At 51.9% G+C, this 18,120-nt stretch overlaps 5 protein-coding genes across 5 annotated transcripts; 2 read left to right on the top strand and 3 right to left on the bottom strand.

The window, feature by feature from the left end:
• Positions 1-562: 562 nt before the first annotated feature.
• Positions 563-3,406, top strand: TRIVIDRAFT_174585 (uncharacterized protein; the record flags this gene model as incomplete). The annotated part of the gene is made up of 7 exons (XM_014094610.1): positions 563-801; positions 872-1,005; positions 1,106-1,154; positions 1,185-1,602; positions 1,651-1,941; positions 2,026-2,803; positions 2,868-3,406. 7 exons carry the CDS (start codon positions 725-727, stop codon positions 2,981-2,983), a joined length of 1,863 nt encoding a protein of 620 aa, XP_013950085.1.
• Positions 3,407-3,675: 269 nt separating this feature from the next.
• On the bottom strand, positions 3,676-6,402 carry TRIVIDRAFT_40205 (uncharacterized protein; the record flags this gene model as incomplete). The annotated part of the gene is made up of 3 exons (XM_014094611.1): positions 3,676-5,768; positions 5,824-6,069; positions 6,132-6,402. The coding sequence occupies 3 exons, from the start codon at positions 6,400-6,402 to the stop codon at positions 3,676-3,678; spliced, it is 2,610 nt and encodes an 869-aa protein (XP_013950086.1).
• A 476-nt stretch (positions 6,403-6,878) lies between these two features.
• Positions 6,879-7,619, top strand: TRIVIDRAFT_40267 (uncharacterized protein; the record flags this gene model as incomplete). The annotated part of the gene is made up of 1 exon (XM_014094612.1): positions 6,879-7,619. One exon carries the CDS (start codon positions 6,879-6,881, stop codon positions 7,617-7,619), a length of 741 nt encoding a protein of 246 aa, XP_013950087.1.
• A 341-nt stretch (positions 7,620-7,960) lies between these two features.
• Positions 7,961-10,338, bottom strand: TRIVIDRAFT_210885 (uncharacterized protein; the record flags this gene model as incomplete). The annotated part of the gene is made up of 2 exons (XM_014094613.1): positions 7,961-9,424; positions 9,488-10,338. The coding sequence occupies 2 exons, from the start codon at positions 10,238-10,240 to the stop codon at positions 8,219-8,221; spliced, it is 1,959 nt and encodes a 652-aa protein (XP_013950088.1).
• Positions 10,339-12,208: 1,870 nt separating this feature from the next.
• On the bottom strand, positions 12,209-15,134 carry TRIVIDRAFT_80215 (uncharacterized protein; the record flags this gene model as incomplete). Its single annotated transcript, XM_014094614.1, has 3 exons — positions 12,209-12,565; positions 12,626-14,608; positions 14,666-15,134. 3 exons carry the CDS (start codon positions 15,132-15,134, stop codon positions 12,420-12,422), a joined length of 2,598 nt encoding a protein of 865 aa, XP_013950089.1.
• Positions 15,135-18,120: the final 2,986 nt, after the last annotated feature.

The following is an 18,120-nucleotide window of genomic DNA, read 5'->3' on the forward strand; positions in this document are numbered from 1 at the left end:
GGGGCAGCAGCGTCTTCTTCCATGGCTGCGGTTGGTGGTTGATGAGGCCGGTTTACTGATGGAGATGGGTGATGCGTGGAGTTGAAGAGATTCGAAGCAATTGATTGTAGATATTGAAGATCAAGAAGGGAAATAAATCACCAGCGTATCTCAGAGGATAATGACGGCGTTATTCCAGCCGCCAATGGCTCAAGACGAGACGCTGTTATGGCTGAATTGGCAATCAAGATTGTTGTAGATGGACACTTAAAGATCTTGTCCAGCCCCTCGACGCGTCTGTGACCAGCTCTGCTCTACCTATTTGACGCGTTGCTGGTACAAGGTACTTAAGTCTGCTCCGTGTAGGTACTTTTACAGCAGACAGCTCAGTAAAGCTCACCGCTGGAGCTCAGCAACACGTGCTGGAAGCTGTCCGAAAAACGGGCCCTGCTAGCACTCTTTCAGCGCACATGAGCTGTTCCATCACTGCCAACCCCCGCCTAAAATGCCATAACCGATCTCCTTCTGCGTGCAGCTCTTCAATTCAACACGTCAACATCCACTAAAAGCGCGTCGCCGAAATCTCGATTCCGACCAGCGCAAACTCCAAGCTCGGCGTCGCCTGCGGATTGAGGCAGCGGAACCCGATTTTTTGGGGCCCAGCAGCAACCGGGAGATTTTCATCTCCTCGTCCGTTTATTTTCGCACCCTTGACCGAATCCCGACCCGGCTTTTTTCCCCCATCATGCCTCGAGGCGGCGGGCGGAGAGGCGAAGCTTCAGCTGAGCCGGAAGCTCTCCACGAGTTCGGAGTTCGAGGCCGGTACGTTTGGGCGCTTGGGCGGGAGACGAAGCTCGCAGGGCCGGTGGCAGCGCTGACGTGGTGAAAATAGGAAAACCGGCGCTTTCTTGAAGGACACGGGCGAGCGCGATGAGCATGGCATGCAGCCTCTGGATGCCATTTTCTCATCGCCAGCAGTCACTCGCAGGGATGAATCCGGGAGCGAGGACATGGACATATCGTCAAGTGAGCTTTGTCGCATTGCTGATTCGCTGGGTTTCGCGGGCGAATGGCGATTCTAGATTCCCAACAACACATGGCTGACATCCTCTTTTGCAAAACCTAGGTGCTGGACCAGGGCCAAGAACAGTCCTCAAGAACCGGCGGAGCATCGAGTACCTTGACCCCCCTCCTTGAGCTCGAAGCGAACCCCGACTTACCAGTGACAGGAATGCAAACGATCGATCATCCTCTCCCACGCGCAATCCCAGCGCCGAAAAGGCAGCTCGGAGGCTTAATTTTGCCGGCAAAGCAGGAAACAAGGCAGCTAAGACGAATGGGAAACACAAGGCGACAGGGCTAAACGGCCTTTCACGGCACAGGGACGACTCGGAATCGGAGGAGCTAGACGACGTCATGGGTGCGAGCGGAAACGGGGTGACAATTGACGGCCCGGCTGAAGAATCCATGCTGATGGTCGATTCGATGCAAAACGATCCGCCGAGGCCCGAGCCAAAAGCTGCGCAGGAACAGGATGACGACTCATCATCGCAGAAGAAGCGCGGAAGACGGCCAACCAAGGCCGCTCCGCAGGCAAAACCCAAAGCAGCTCCCCGGGCTCCCGTTAGAGAACCTTCAGAAGAGTTAGATGCCGAAGAACCAGAGGAGGAGCCTGAAGAAGAGGAATTGGAACAGGAGGATGAAGAGGAGGATGAAGAGGAGGATGAGTTGCCAATTGTAAAGCAAAAGGGGCGGTCAAAACAAGATCAGAAGCGCCGCGATGCAGCGCCGTCATCATCCCAGCCGTCAAAGAAGCGAGGACCACCGCGAAAGTCTACCCGTGAAGATACCCCAGAAGAAGCACAAGAACAGTCTGAAGAAGAGCAGCAGGAGGAGGAGGATGAAGAGGAAGAGGATGTTGCGCCACGGAAGAAGCAGAGAACTGCTGGACCTTCAAAAGCCGTGCCCTCCAAGTCAAAGCCCTTGAACAAGGGGAAAGCTCCTGCTCGTGGCGGGATTGTTGTGCCTGTCTCAGCAGCGAGCAAGGCTAAGCCCAAAGCCAAGGCCGAACCTCAGCCCAAGACAAAAGGCCGACCTGGGAGAAAGCCTAAGAACGCAGATTCCGAGGACGGAGATGTGGGAGAGACATCGTTTGCGGCTCTACAACGTGGCCCACCCATGCCAAAGTCTCGCGGTTTGGTATCTATGCGCAAAGACTTGGACGATAGGATAACGCAGACAAGATCCGGACGACACTCTTACCGACCTGTTGAGTATTGGAGAGGCGAGCAGGTGGTCCGGGAGGATGAAGAGCAGGCTGATATGTTTGCCAAGGATCGATTCGTCATGCCGAGCATCAAAGAAGTCGTCCGTGTACCCGTGGAGGAAGCACCCAGTAGAGCTGCATCATCACGAGGCAAAGCGCGACCCAAAACGAAGAAACCCGTGGTGGAGGAAGACTATGAAGCATGGGAGCTCAACCCAGGTACCGTCGAGGGCGAAATCGTGATATGGGAGACGGAGCATGAAGAACATCCCCCGGCAGATGATGAGCCTGTCCAGGTAACAGACGAGCGAATCGCCCTATCGGCCAAGGCAGTGCAGACATCGGAGATTCGTGATGCCACGTTCCGGTTCGCAAAGACGCTGACGATGCCGTTTATGGGTGCTGGAGTGGTTGATCTGCCCCCCGGCGGCGAGAAACGGCCCAAGAACTCGCGGAAGATGCACATGGTCTTTTTCGTGCACACAGGAAAAGTCATGGTGACAATCAACGAGGCGCAGTTTCGCATATCAGCGGGTGGTATGTGGTTTGTGCCGAGAGGTGAGTAGTTTTTAATCTTCACACAGTCAAAAGGGGGAGAGATTCTAATGTGAAACATAAACAGGCAACTATTACAGCATCACAAACGACTACGATAATCCCAGTCGAGTCTTCTTCTGTCAGGCGTGCGAGATATCTCCTGCGCAGTATGAAGCCTCGCAGATGAGCATCGCAGCATGATGAGAAAATGAAGAAGAAAAAAACGAGCTACCTATCAGAAAAGCGCTCCATTGCTGCGAATTACCGATTTACATGGCCATCACGATTCATCATACCCTCAACACGATTTGAGCACTCCCCCTTCTTTTCTTCATTCACAGCGTATTTCTCGCATTCACTTTTTTGCTGGCGCCGCACCTATTCTTCTTTTCCTCTTGTTCTCTCATTGATTGACGAAGCTTGCACAAAATGGGAGGGAAAGAAAGAGAAATGTCAATGTTCATTTTGTTCATCTTTCATCTGCAGAAGGCGTAAGGCGGGCTGATTGTTCGGATGGATGGGCAGGGAGGGAGTATTTGTGGATTTTTCTTGTTTCTTGTTTCTTTTGATTTGTTTTACAAAGCTTTGAGGCGTGAAATGAGATGCATTTGATTCCCTCTCTCCATCTTTTGATACGGGATTCATCGATGATTGTTTGTATCACGTGATTATTGCTGTTTCATGAATTGTGACTTTGTTCATATTTATCTATATGTCGAGTATTGATACCTATGAGGCGTGGAAAGGAAATCAAAGGGCCAATTATGTGCTTTACATCATGAGTAGCCAATGTATCAACCCCTTAACAGTGACAAAAGCAGAATTGATGGCTCAGTTCCTATCATACACTACATACATACAACGATACACTCATAACATCTCTCACATATACATCAGTACTCCTCATTCAGAATCTTCTTCAGCCCGCCCATCTCCTTCTCAAACTGCGCAATCTTCCTCTGCCCAGCATCCAGCTTGCTCAGCAGATACATGACCCTACCCGCCGACTCCCCGGTATGCCGTGGCAGTCCACCCAACAACTGCAGCTCCTTTTCCACCGTATCAATGTTCTTGGCTTCGACCTTGGCCATTTCGGTTAGCACCGCCAGGTCCATCTTTGCGCGAAGCACGCGGTCCTTGACGAGGACGCCAAACGCCGCCTGGTGGAGCGGCTTGCCGGCTTCAATCGTCTGAGGTCGTCCACGGTGCGTCTTGACCGTGATGAGCTCTGCGCCGGCCAGACTCTCAATAGCAGCCTCTCCATTTGTGGCATTAGAAGATAAGGATGAAGCAAAGGTAGGCGAGAGAAGAACTTGGTGGTAGCGCAGAGTTGGGTTTTCAGAGAGGGCCTTGATCAGGTGCCACGCCTGTTCAATAGACCACCTCCTATCCGCATCAGCTGTCCGTCCGAGAAGATACATTTTGGCAATATCAGTGGCATCCTCAGTGACAATTTCTTCAACAGCCTCGTGAGGCGTCTGTCCCGCCTTGAGTCGCCGGGCCAGAAACTCGAGATCTGTCAAACGGCCTCCAAGAACCTTGATGCCATCGTCCAATCCTGCCAAGCTCGGTCGCGGAGGCACTTTCTTGTTCTCCTCGCCTTGCTCCTCTTGCTCTTGAGCTTCACGCTTCAGATCCTCTTCCAAACGAGTAACGACAAAGTTCTTTGCCACATCGGCATCCAAATCGCCCAAAGACAAAGTGCGGAAGACTCTGTCTGGCATAGCCTTGGTGAGAGACTTTGAGTAGGCGGAATCGCTAGTGAGGAACACTACGTGGGCAATGTTATTCTGGACGACTGTTGCGGCCCACTCCGCAATCATGTCGTATACAATGCTGGAATCCTCGTTCTTGTGAAGGAAGTTGTCGACAACAATGATTGGCCGCTGCTCAGGGTGTGCCTCCAAGTATGCATCTTCGGAAATGGTGGCATCCTTGTCTGTTTTGTGACGCTCTGAGAGGGCGACATTTTTGAGAGCGGTGGCGGTGGTGTGCAAGATCTTGTTCAGCTGGGATTCCAGAGTCTCCGAAAATCCAGATTTGACGCCTGTCGTACCCTGAACCGCGAGATCAATCATACTGCTGATGCTGTTTGCCCATGAAAATACTGGCCGATATCCAACTGCTGCTGCCAGCCTCTTGATAGTCCCAGCTTCACCATTGGCTTCTGTAATCGGCTTGCAATCGATGAGAACAACATTTTTGCGCCCGCTCAATGTTTGGCTCATGACCATCTCGGCCTTTCCAGAACCTCTTGGGCCAGTGACAACAATAAAGGTATCAGAGCTACCATCAAGCCAGCTTTGTAGCTGCTCAATAAGGTCCTTGCGGTGTTTCCATATCGTACCAAGGCCTTCAATGTGCTCTTCTTTCTTGTGGAAATAGAAGCTTCCTGTCTGTGACTTGAACCACTTGTAAATGCGCCAGTCAGTGTAGCGGAGAGAGTGTTGTACATGTACTTTGATGAAAAACATTCTAATAGGGTCGAAAATCATGACGGAGACACCGGCAATGAGCGCGGCCACAATCGGAATAACGATTCGAGGATGCGTCGTGATCCAGTTCCAGATGCTATGGCCCTTTTCTCGTTTCACATAAGATAGCCGTAGCTTGGTTCCATTCTTGCCCCCTCCTTGGGCTTCGCCAAGAATGAAACCGTGCAGGCAATTCCGAGCCATGATGGTATCCCGCAGTACAGGAAAGCCGATCTGGGCATATCGCGGGGTAATCTTCGAATCAGCTGGTTGAGGAATGATGTCCGCAATCTTTCCATACCGGCGGAACAGGCTGTAAAGAACTTCCTCGGGAAGCTCCTCGGGGGCAGCGCCAGGTTCAGGAGGGACAAATTCCACCATGAGCAAAGGCGACGGATATCGATGCAAATCCTCAAGCCAGGGAACTCCACGGACGAGACGAGCTCTAATCCTGCTAAAGGGGTTGAACCACGGCTTAATTGGCTCTTCTCGTAGCTTTTTCAATAGCTTGGCTAGCCAACAGTCAGTAAGTCATTGACAGCAAAATAATCACGGCCCTTCACTTACCTTCAATCTCTGTAGCATTCAGACTGGCATCGTACTCAAACTTGACAAACGCTCCGCCATCCTTGAGCCGCGGCAAAATCTCCGTCACTTTGATGGGCAAGTTATCCGGTATCGCTCTCTTCACCAATTGGATCGGATCCATGATACCCAAAGACGAGCTGTTGAAGCGCTTTAGAAGATCTGTCAGCTGCTGATCCGTTTCTGTTTGGCGACTCAGCAGCGGGGTAAGCTTAAGCGGAAACAAATCTACAAAAAAGTGTCAAGTCAATAAAGATATCAGTCACTAGACCTCTTTAACAATCCCTTACTGTCGAAAAAGAGAATCGACTCGTTGGACTTGACATCAAATCGTCCACTCTCCTGCTCCTCAGACGGCGACAAGTCTTGTTTCTTCCCCTCATCGCCACCCTCGCTCAAAGGCGTCGCCGTTGTCGTCTCCCAAATCCTCTGCCCAGCTCGCCATCTCGTCAGCCCATAGTCGGTCCGTCTAGTCGCAACATGAGCCGCAGGCCATGATCGTAGCGCCCGCGCGCTGCTGGATCGCGCCGCCAGCAACGCAAGGCTTCGCGAGGGAATCATGACAGCTCTTCACCACAGAAATTTGAGCATTTCGCTATTCGTGTGTTGTAGTAAAGAGAGAAACCAAAGCTCAGTCACGGCTGTTTATCGAGCTCTCGTCTAGTATAGCATGATGAGCTAGTTGTATGGCCAATGAGGTCATAGGAAACAATCCCAGCTCCTTCCTAGACTAGGAAAGGCCAAGACTTCGGGAAAGCTATTTTCCCGATGCGAAAATGCGATTGTCGATTGACCTTGATGACCCGGAAAAAAGATGCGACTTCAGCGTCAATTGAAGAAAGAAAAGAAGGCGGGCAAGCTGAATTCGTTACTCTATCAACACCAACCGTATCCAATCCCAAATCAACAGTTTTCAATCTTCTCTATATAAAGGGAAAAACAACCAGTATAGTCCTCAAAAGGCAACTCAAAGCCTCCGCCTGAGCGCATTGACATCGATTCATTTACATATATCGCATTCTACAAACAACTTCAACATGGGCTGGCTCTGGACATCATCGTCTCCCAAACCACCAACCGACCAATCTCCCTCCCCCCCCTCTTCTTCTTCTCAACCTACACGATCTTCTCTTCCTCCTCCCTCATCATCACCCAACTCATCTCAAGCTCCCAACGAGCCCGTCGACCCCGAAATCCAGAAACTCCTCGACCTCTTCAACAAATCCGACGACACCCCCAAATCCTCCTCTTCCTCCTCTTCAACCTCATCATCATCATCATCCCCCTCCGTCATCTCCTCATGGCTCTCCTCAAAACTCTCCAGCGCCCCCGAAGCTCCCCCCGTCCCCCATCTCGACCCCGTCAGCGAATCCCTCCTCCCAACCGACATGTCCTGCCGCCAGGCCTTCGACCTCGCCTGGTCATGCAACTCCCTCGGCGGCCAGTGGAACGCCGTCTACCGCCACGGCGAGATGCGCTCCTGCAGCCACCTCTGGGACGACTTCTGGTTCTGCATGCGCACAAAGTCCTACTCCGGCACCCTCAAGGAGAACGCCGTCCGCGAGCACTACCGCCGCAAGGAGTACGAAAAGTACTACGCCCCTGGGAGCCGCAGCAGCGAGGATGTCTGGACGGCGAGAGAGCACAAGGTTGCGCCGGGGACGGCCTTTGCGGAAGCTGTTGAGATTGCAAAGGTTGATGACAATGAGTGGAGGAGGTTGGAGGAGGAGAGGAGGAAGAAGATACGGCAGGATTTGGGGTTTGAAAAGAAGGAATGAGGATAGGTATTGGATAATGGCCTTGAGAGGAGACACGCTACCATGTATTATTATTATTACTGCTACTACTACTACCAGTTTAGATATCTAGAGAGCTTCTACTCTTTGTATAATTCACCGGAACATGATGCTCAACAAGCGCTTTGTACGTCGATATCGATAGAAACCCGACCACAATTGTCCACACTGCGACGACACCACACAAAATATGACTGATGATGAAAAATGGCCGAGCGAAACAAAGCCACAGAGATCATCTCATTTGCATTCGGCTTCATCTTAAAAGATTCACTTGTAGCTTGGATAGAAAACACATTCACAAGCAATAGAAAGAACAAATTATTGGTCTAAACCATTTGAATTTTTTTTTTAATTCCCTTATAACTCATTAAAATACAACCAGGGCCAGCGTCCCGCCCAGCTTTTTACCCTTCATGTCCGTGAAATGCTAGTTACGATAAAAGCAAAAACTCAAAGAAAGAATCTAATCATGGCATCATCCCTTGATCCCCTAGAGTAGGCCTCGACACATCGTAGACGCATTACCAATCTGGAAGCTCAAGTCTGATGTTGGGGTATCAAAACAGCTTTTTGTGAATTTAGTCGACCTCCTCGACGGTGGGGCCGTCATCGCCACCAGCGTGGGGAGCGCCGCCAGCGCCGGGGAAGCCACCAGGGCCGCCGGGCATGCCACCGGGCATGCCACCCTCACCACCAGCTCCGTAGAACTTCATCATGATGGGGTTGGCGACACCCTCGAGCTCCTTCTGGTGCTCCTCGTACTCCTCACGAGTGGCCTGCTGGTTTTCATCGAGCCACTGGACGATCTTGTCGATCTCGGTCTTGAGGGTCTCCTTGTCGGCGGCCTCAATCTTCTCGTCGACCTTGGGGTCGTTGAGGGTGTTGCGGAGAGAGTAGGCGTAGGACTCAAGGCCGTTCTTGGCAGAGACACGGCGGCCCTCAGCCTCGTCCTCCTCCTTGTACTTCTCGGCGTCAGACAGCATGCGCTCAATCTCCTCCTTGGACAGGCGGCCCTTGTCGTTGGTGATGACAATCTTGTTGGACTTGCCAGTGCCCTTCTCGACGGCGGAGACGTTCATGATACCGTTGGCATCGACGTCGAAGGTGACCTCAATCTGGGGAACACCACGGGGGGCAGGGGGAATGCCAGTGAGCTCGAACTTGCCGAGCAGGTTGTTGTCCTTGGTGCGCTGACGCTCACCCTCGTAGACCTGGATGAGCACACCAGGCTGGTTGTCAGAGAAGGTGGAGAAGACCTCGGACTTCTTGGTGGGGATGGTGGTGTTGCGGGGGATGAGCTTGGTCATCATGCCACCAGCAGTCTCGATACCGAGAGACAGGGGAGCGACATCGAGAAGCAGGATCTCGTTGGTGGACTTGGAGGAGGTGTCACCAGACAGAATGGCGGCCTGGACGGCAGCACCGTAGGCGACGGCCTCATCGGGGTTGATGCTCTTGTTGGGCTCCTTGCCGTTGAAGTAGTCGGTGATGAGCTTCTGGATACGGGGGATACGGGTAGAGCCACCGACGAGGACAATCTCGTGGACCTGGGACTTGTCGATCTTGGCATCGGCAAGGACACGGTCGACGGGCTGGATGGTGGATCGGAAGAGATCCTGGCACAGCTCCTCGAAACGGGCACGAGTGATGGAGGTGTAGTAGTCGATACCCTCGAAGAGAGAGTCGATCTCAATGGAGGTCTGGGCAGACGAAGACAGAGTTCGCTTAGCACGCTCGCAGGCAGTGCGGAGACGGCGAAGAGCACGAGCGTTGGTGGACAGATCCTGGTGAGATGTTAGCATGTGCTGGTTCTGGTTCTGGGGGGAATCGCTTGTGGGTAAACTAACCTTCTTGTTCTTGCGCTTAAACTCGTTAACAAAGTGGTTGACCAGACGGTTGTCGAAATCTTCACCACCCAAGTGAGTGTCACCGGCAGTGGACTTGACCTCGAAGATACCCTCCTCAATGGTCAGGAGAGAGACATCGAAGGTACCACCACCGAGATCGAAGATGAGGACGTTGCGCTCACCCTCGACCTTCTTGTCAAGGCCGTAGGCGATGGCAGCAGCGGTGGGCTCGTTGATGATACGCAGGACGTTGAGACCGGCAATGAGACCGGCGTCCTTGGTAGCCTGACGCTGGCTGTCGTTGAAGTAGGCGGGGACAGTGATGACGGCGTTGTTGACGGTGGTTCCGAGGTAGGACTCGGCAGTCTCACGCATCTTGGTCAGGATCATGGAGGAGATCTCCTCGGGGGTGAAGGTCTTCTTCTCGCCCTTGAACTCAACCTCGACGACGGGCTTGGAGCCCTTGTCGATGATCTTGAAGGGGAAGTGCTTCATATCAGCCTGGACCTCGGAGTCGGCAAACTTGCGTCCGATCAATCGCTTGGCGTCGAAGACGGTGTTCTGGGGGTTCATGGCGACCTGGTTCTTGGCCGCATCACCGATCAGACGCTCGGTGTCGGTGAAGGCAACGAACGAAGGGGTCGTTCGGTTACCCTGGTCGTTGGCGATGATATCACATCGGTCCTCACGGAAGATACCGACGCAAGAGTACGTAGTACCCAGGTCGATACCGACGGCTGGTCCCATAGACATTGTGAAAGATGGTGTTTGTGTGCTCTCGAAAAAAAGGGGAAAATGGAAATTAGTGCAGATTGAAGAGAAGAAAAAGGAGAAGGTGTGAAGAATGGAGGATTTAAGAGAGTATGTTCGGGAAAAGAAAACGGCGTTGCTGGCGGGCTGCAGAGAGCATCTAAATAAAGGACGGTGGGAGGGTTTCGATGCGGTTCTACACTATTCCAAGGGTGCCCACACCGGCATCTTGCAGGGGCTCACAGAAGCCTCTGGTAGGCACTGCAAACGCCTAGACCATGCGCGCCGCTGCTGGAAAGCCCCCTTGCGTTTTTTTGATCAGTGCCCGAAGCTGTTTTCTGCCCTGCCCCTTGCATTTCCTTTTGTTTCTTGTCGTCTTCGTACAGTAGAAGCTTCCAATTGTCCTTGTACACGCAGGTACCTGTTGCCCAAAAATCCAGTGTCTTTCCCCCTCCCCTCTTTCCCCCCTCCTTTGATGTCATCTCCCCTCCAGCTCCCAGCAACAAACGAAAAAAAAAATCCATCGCGGGGCAGTGGCGGGGTCCCTGGTACCTCTGGCTCTCCAGGCGCTGCGGCAGCCGTGTTGGTAGCGGGTACACAGCTGCCCCACCACAAGGCACTAGAAGGTGCTGGACAGCTCTGTCGTATCGCGAGGTACTGCCTGGTACCACATGGAATTGTTGCTGCCTTAGCCAGAGCCTTACAACCTTACCAACCTTACAGTAGCTGCAGCAGCTTGGGTACCTAGCAGTAGCCTAGCAACGCCCAAACAGAGAAACAGAGGAGCCCAGCACCTGCTGGAAAACCCCTCCTCCCTGTCTGTATCTTTTTCTCCTACTGATGCTAGGCGAAAATCCGATCGATGAAACTGCCCCCCAGCTCTGGCAAGTACTCTGTACCCCTCCAATCGTCATCTTGACGCAGCCATCACCGCGGAGAAAAGAATGGAAGAGAAATGGAACAGATGGACACAAAAAGAGCTGTCCTCGCTTATCACTACCCTAAACCGGCATCTGTGATTGACTTTTCTTTGGCGCTGACTGTCATTCCATCTCATCCCATTACTCGTACCATCTCATTCAGCCTCATCCTGAAACAATGAATCAATACTCGTACTGAAGAGAACAAGGCGGCAAAAAGAGCCCAAGAGAAAAAGCCAGTGGCAAGGCAGCCTGCCTCATGCTTGGGCGGCGAGAGGTAACCAGCGGAGCCCATCCAACCAACAAAATTCCATAGATAAAAAAGCCCCCTAATCCTAATCGCGTCTTTGGGAGAAGGGAAAGGAAAAAAAGTTTTTAGCTCCACATCTTTTGTTCCAACCCAATTCGTCCAATGAACGGATCGTGGATGCTGGTCATTCCCCGTAAGCTCGTTGGCACCAAATCGTCGACGAGATTGCTGCTGCTGTACACTGTTGCTGTTATCAAAGATTGCTGCCTCCAGGCACCACAAAGGGGTGGGACACTAACACAACGCAAGTCCCCCAAAGCTCAGCCCACCATTGCGCCTCATCGTTTGTCCCAAGGCCGTAACCATGGGAAACCGAAAGGAAGGCAGTATCACATGCATGATTCATGACAAGGGTAGCTCCAGCTAGCGCAATGGCAAAAAGTGATTCCATCAAGACTACAGTATTACCGTCCTTTGTACCGCATACCAAGGCAAGCCCCTTCAGCTTCCTTCGTAGAGCTAATATCCACTCTCGGATGACCGGGGAAGCTTCAAAGAAGCCGTGGCAGCTAGATGCTGGGCTTGAAGCCTATTTTCTTTGTCATCATGAGTTTCTTTGTATAGGTAGGTAGCAATATGATAGCCAGATGTAACTGCTTGTCTGTGGCACCTTCAAGGCAGCAGCCAAGGCGCCTCCCACGCTACTAAAAGATGGCAATATGCCGTATATCGACCGCTTTGTCGGCTGTATCCACGCCATTTCAAAGCATCCGGCTACTATATTCGGTCAAAGAGCAAGGTGCAGTAGCTTATCAAAGCTTGAAATAATTTCACGGTATCAACAATCCTAGATACAAAGATATGGACGAGAACCCCAATGCACTGCGTAACACCAACAAACGCTATGTGACACCCAAAAGAAAAGACCCCATGATATGCTCCACCGCAAACAATGCATTTCACACGCAAACAGTAACAAAACACACAGTCGGCAAGAAACTTTCCAAATTTCTTACTCTGTAACCAGACGTAGCTTTTTGCCAACATCTCGCCTTCTTGCATGCCCAGCTGCTCGCTCCGACGCCTTGGTTTCTTCTTCGATAGTGTTTCCGCGAGCCTTGAGGGCCTGGAATAGCATTCCGGCGTCGAAGAAGCCATCTATTATGTGCAGTTAGTAAATTGATCCATGTCAATAGCGGAAATATGGTATAGACTTACAGCCTCCTAATTCGTCGTCGTCGCTTGTAAAGCTTGTTTCTGTTGGCGATCCCGGAACCATACTCAGCCGCCTGCCTCCAGACTTAATCGCGTCCGAGCCAGTGATCAATCTGCCTCGAGACTTGAGTCGGTTGGATGGCTTCGGTCGGGCTAACTCTGCTTCACGGGCCTTGCTTCCCTTCGTGCTGACCACCTTGCCGTTTGTGATGCGCAAGATGCGTCGGACTTCCAAGAGGTAGCTCTCCAGCGTGTCAACAAATCTCTTGGTCTGTCGGTGCTTGCTCGACACACAGATGGAGATGCTGTCATCCTTGATAATGTAGCCGATACCGAATCCATCTCCTGATGTCGGTCCGAATCCAAAGTGGCGAAGAGAAGGGTTACCGCAGTTCGAGGTCGAGAGAATCGTCGTGTTCAGCTTGTCCCACCCAGAGTCGGCAAAGATGAGAGGGAGCGGGTGGTGATCCCGCGATCTGGAGTTGGTACTGTCGCCGCGTTCCCTGGTCGACCTGACTTCAACGCCATCGATGGATAGGTTGGAGCTTCTTGGGCTTGCCGTCGGTGAAGACGTCGCCGGGCTTGACGCTCCAGGGCTACTCATGCCGCTGTCGATCAAATCGTCAACATACTTTTGCCACACGCTAAAGAGGGCATATAGATGTCTGTCGCATCCTTGCGCTTTTGCACACTCCCTGGTGTTGCTGACATGCTTCAAGCACGCACGCTTGAGAGCCTCCATCTTCTGCTCGATCGGGTTGTCGCCCCAGAATGTCTGTACAAAATCCACAGATTCTTTTGATACAGGTCGAATGGCCTCTGTACGGCCGTGCAGGAAGGTCTTGGTCATGGCAGGCTCGTAAGTGCACTCGACCCTTCCGTACAGACCGTAGTAAGCTGCCTGGAATGCCATTTGCACAAAAGCATCAGGCGAGAATCCCATCGACGTAATAAAGTGCTTGCCATAGGTGGAGAAATCGAGGCACTGAAATTCGTTCTGTTCGATTAAATCTGCCAACCTGGTCTCGGCGAACCGCACCGCGATGCTCAGCTCGGGGATCATATCCCAACCGAGCTTTCGAGGGGTGGTGTTGACATCTCCAAAGCTGTCAATCTCTCGCTTGGACGGGTCGGGGCTAGTAGAAGTCCACAAAGTTGGTGCCCCTCCATTAATGGTGCGTGCGAACCGAAGAATCGTGTCGGTATATACATCACTTGCGAATCGGAGCACGGTGTGACCGTCCACGCCTGTATGCTCAAAGTTGATTCCCGCACTGCCGTTCTTGCAGACAATGATCTGAAGCTTGTCGTACCAGCGGTTGGTGCATGTGCCAATCTGCACTCCGTTCTTCACCTCACTGGTTCCGCAGAGCATGTTCTGGCAGAGATCCGCAACGTTGGTCGGCTCGGTATAGTCAAGGCACAAGACAAAGAGGGCCGAGTCGACAATGTTGAGCGAATCGGCGTTGTTAGATCCCGGCTCACGGGTCAAAACGTCTCGTAGACCAGACCACACCTTGCGGTTCTCTGTGCTGAGCACGCCAAGGGCGTTCTTTGCCGCATCTTGGATGGGGGTCTGGGTAGCGTCGTCGACAATCGTCTGGAGATTAAGCTCAATGTCTTTCTCAGTCATGATAACATCTGAGTTGTCGTCAAGAACGTCAAACCAATAGATTTGGCCATGGCACATGACAATGATGTGCTTCGATTCGGGGTCTTGTTCGATCTGGCATCCAGCTTCGGTAGGGACTCTAGCGGTACCAAAGAGGCGTGAAAACTGATACATGCACAGAGGAGTTCCCTTGACCTTATCCGGGGGCAGCTCCTCTTTTCTCACAGCTCTGATGAACTCCAGAGCAGACACGACGAGGGAAGCGGCACGGGTCACCTGGTTATTTCTTGCTGGGGTCGGGTCGTCTTCCAGAAGGAAGAAGGGGTTGAGGTTGAGTACTACGGGGTTGTCAAAGTTAAGATACGAGTCGTACCCTTTTCATCAATGTTAGCTTTGATATAGCCACAGTAATACTCTTAAGACAGACGTACAAAACTGCTCGATGTAACTCGTCTTGCCCTGTGCATATCTCTTCAATTTCTCCTGCAGATCAGGACCTTCTTCTCTAAGGAACTCGTTGACGGCATGCTTTGTTTCGGCATGCTCTCTAGGAGACTGGAGCGGCCTTAGGGCATCCAGGTATTTGCGAGCTGTGTTCTCAAGTTCAGGGATGGGCAGCTTCGGCAGCTTGTCCTGGGCGCCGAAAGTAATGCCACCCTCCATCATGGATTCGTTGTATGTCGCCTTGGGGACTCTGGTGTATACAGCAGACAGCTGGGGAGGCTGTCGTTGAGCCAACGTGGGGGTCGGTGTCTGAGACTGGGACCGGGCTGGCTCGGTCTCCTTTGGTGGCTCGGGAAGGTCTGGGAGGCTGCGAGGAGTGTTGTAATAGGAGTGAGGCTCCGCAAGCCGCTCGGCTATGGACTGGGGAGGACTAAAGACACGAACTGAGGCCGTCATGGCGTCAGCAGGTCAAAGCACTTAGAAGTACAGAGGGGAAATGCTGGTGCTGATGGAGAGTCCGCGAAGGGCGGTGCGGTAGAAATAATGGCAGTCGTCGTGGCAATAAACGGGCATTACACTTGATGTGCCACACAAATGAGGTTCAGTCTCATGAGGGCAAATGACTAAGGAGGCAACGGATGAACCGGGGAACAGGAATTAGTAGCAAAGAGGACTACCTCAGAGCCGAGCGCAACTAGGAACATAGATATATATGTACACTCATACGCTTGTAGACGCCCTCACGGCCGGATACGGACCAGAATCCGGGGGACGGGGAAAGGGTGGAGTCCCCACAGCCAGCCGTCGTCTCTTTGGAGTGCAAGATGCGTAATGGCAGCTCCAGGTGTCTCGCTGTGGGTCATCTGTGTCAAATCGCCGTGAAAGGCGTATCGTATCACAGGTGGTTGAGTGAATAAAACTAAGGTAGGCTTTACCGGGGCTGAGGGGAACGTGGAAGAGGTCCTCCGCATGCCCGGCCGCGATAGTGAGACGTCAAACCACGTTGAAAGGGTACCTTGCCTCGCCAAGTATCTACAACCTTGCAGGCATCTTGCTCTCTAGCCCAGAACATTTGTACACTTGTACATTTGCTTGTCTAGTGTCGAGCTAAAGGGGAATAAAGAAACCAAAGAGAAAATAATGCCCGACGACCTGCTGAACAAAGAAAGGCAGACTGACGAAATCTCTTGACTTACCGCAGTCGTTGGTTTGGCAGGCGGATGATTCACAGGCTGTGACGTGACAGCTGATCCGGGAGCATGTGCCTATCCGCTACTGGTACATGTACATGCCCTCTTCTCACATGAAGCCCAAGAAACGAACCCGGGGGGTGAGAGGCGGAAGTGAGTCCAAGTGGGGGGAGGTTCTCGTCTGGAGTGCAGCAGATGGCAAAAAGCTACATGAACGGCATGTGCTTAACGGCGAAGCAACCAAGGTGAGAGCGGCAATGGCAACGTGTGCTCGGCTGCGGGCTGCGGGACAAGAGAGAAAAAAAGAACGTGTCTCGATCTGGCGTCACGTCAAGTGGATCAAAACCCCGGGTTGGAGTGGTGGCTTCGGACGAGGGGATGTTCGGGCTGAGGGTTTCAGAAGAGGGATTTGATTTGGGTCTGCTGTGAGAATCGGGGCGGGCGACGCTAGCAAAAAGCTGTTCTAAATGATTCCAGTCGCAGGTGAGAAGCCGCTGTCTACTGCGAGCGAGACGCTGCGTCCTCGTGATGGCGATCCGGATTCCGAGAGTTGCCCGCAGTCTGGGACATTGTTCACGATGATGTTGTGCGTGGCAAAAACAGATTGAACCTAGAGCAAAGGCGCCTAAAGACTAATAATAACATGAGGTGCCGCATTTGGCTCTGCCTCTTGTGCTGAGTCAGTTGGCCTCGTTTAATGAGCAGGGCAAGAGGGCTTGTCCAGGTCACAAGGCCACATGTTCTCTTGATGGATGCAAAGCATAAGGTAGCAAAGCAAAGCAAATTGCAATCCTGCGTTGGCTGTAACTTGTAAGTGACCGAAGCAGTAATTTCCAGCTCCAGTGCAACGACGTCACGAGCTAGCGAAACCCCATGGCGCCCCTCAAAGTGCCTAAAATGCCACGGATGGATCAAAGAGATGCCCGCAGCCACACAATTTTTGTCTTCTGTTTCCTCCGCGTGGAGACGCTGCAACCTTGAGAGATGGTATCTGGTACCGGGGATGTAACTTGGTCGCGCTACAGAATGCTAAAGAATCACGCGTATCCGATACCTACATGATACTTATAATTCCTACCGCAATATATGAAGCACCACAGCTGCCTGTTCGTAGCACCTACAAGGCTTCCGTCACTCTGATGCTCCATAAATGCACTCGAAATATCACCTGTACTCTAGGCTCGATTAACTTCTTCCCGGAAAAGCCGAACGTTGGAGTGGGTTTTGTCGTGTCGTCTCTCAAAATGCGCCGTATCGGCTAAGCTGAGCGAAAGAGACTCCGGGCAAGAGGATCAAAGAGATAACCTTTGAAGGTAAGACGCGGAATTGAAATCACATGTTCTGATGTCTCAGTAATCGCACCATTGACTTCACCTTCTCAGCACCCATCTCCGTCCTATAAATGATAAGGCGAAATACCTTGATAAAGCCGAGGAGAAGTCCTTTGCTGCCATCTATCAGTCGTATCTACTAACGGCAGTAATACATCATACGCAGCCTTGCATTTATGCTACCATCGAGTACTCGCCTCGTACCAGCGACTCGGTTGTCGACGGCCCGCCCGCCTCGGGCCAACGGACCAAGTTGGATCAAGCATTTGTTAGCCCCGATGCCATACTTACCGCTCCCACTCAAGCAATCAATATAGATGAATAATAAATCCATTCCGTCATCCAGCAAATTATTCACCTAATAATCTATTGGCTCACTTACTTGTGCCCCATACTCCATTCCTTCCCCCATCTAAGCACCCCCACAGAGTCGTCCAAGTCGCTTTCACATGTCAGCATCTCTTTGTGTCCAAGATACCGTAGTATTAGTATTTCGCGCAGCAATCTAGACTGCATGGATGAAAATTCGAAAGATTATGGGGCCGGAATATCGACTTTGATGCCCAATCTAGAATATTTGCTCTGACTTGACACCCACAATCTCCAAATACTCTCTCTGCATACTACCTACCTAACATACCTAGGTAGATATACCCGGATGGGTAAGTAAGTAGGTATATACTCGGCGATATTTCAACCCTTCTTTGTGAGCAGATGTCCTGCTTTTAGCTCTCTCAGCTTTTGATAATCTTGAGAGCCGGCCGATAATGGTGTGATAAGAAATGCTGAGTGCCATACTCTTCTTGACCGGGCAAGTACACAGGAGTGGGCCTGTACATCTCCGCGATGTCAGACAAAACGCACTCCATACCTCTCCAGGAGACTTGAGCTCTGGATATTGTTGTTAATATCCGACTGCAT

Source organism: Trichoderma virens (genome assembly GCF_000170995.1).
Source record: "Trichoderma virens Gv29-8 chromosome Unknown TRIVIscaffold_91, whole genome shotgun sequence".
NCBI classification, from domain to species: Eukaryota; Fungi; Ascomycota; class Sordariomycetes; order Hypocreales; family Hypocreaceae; genus Trichoderma; species Trichoderma virens.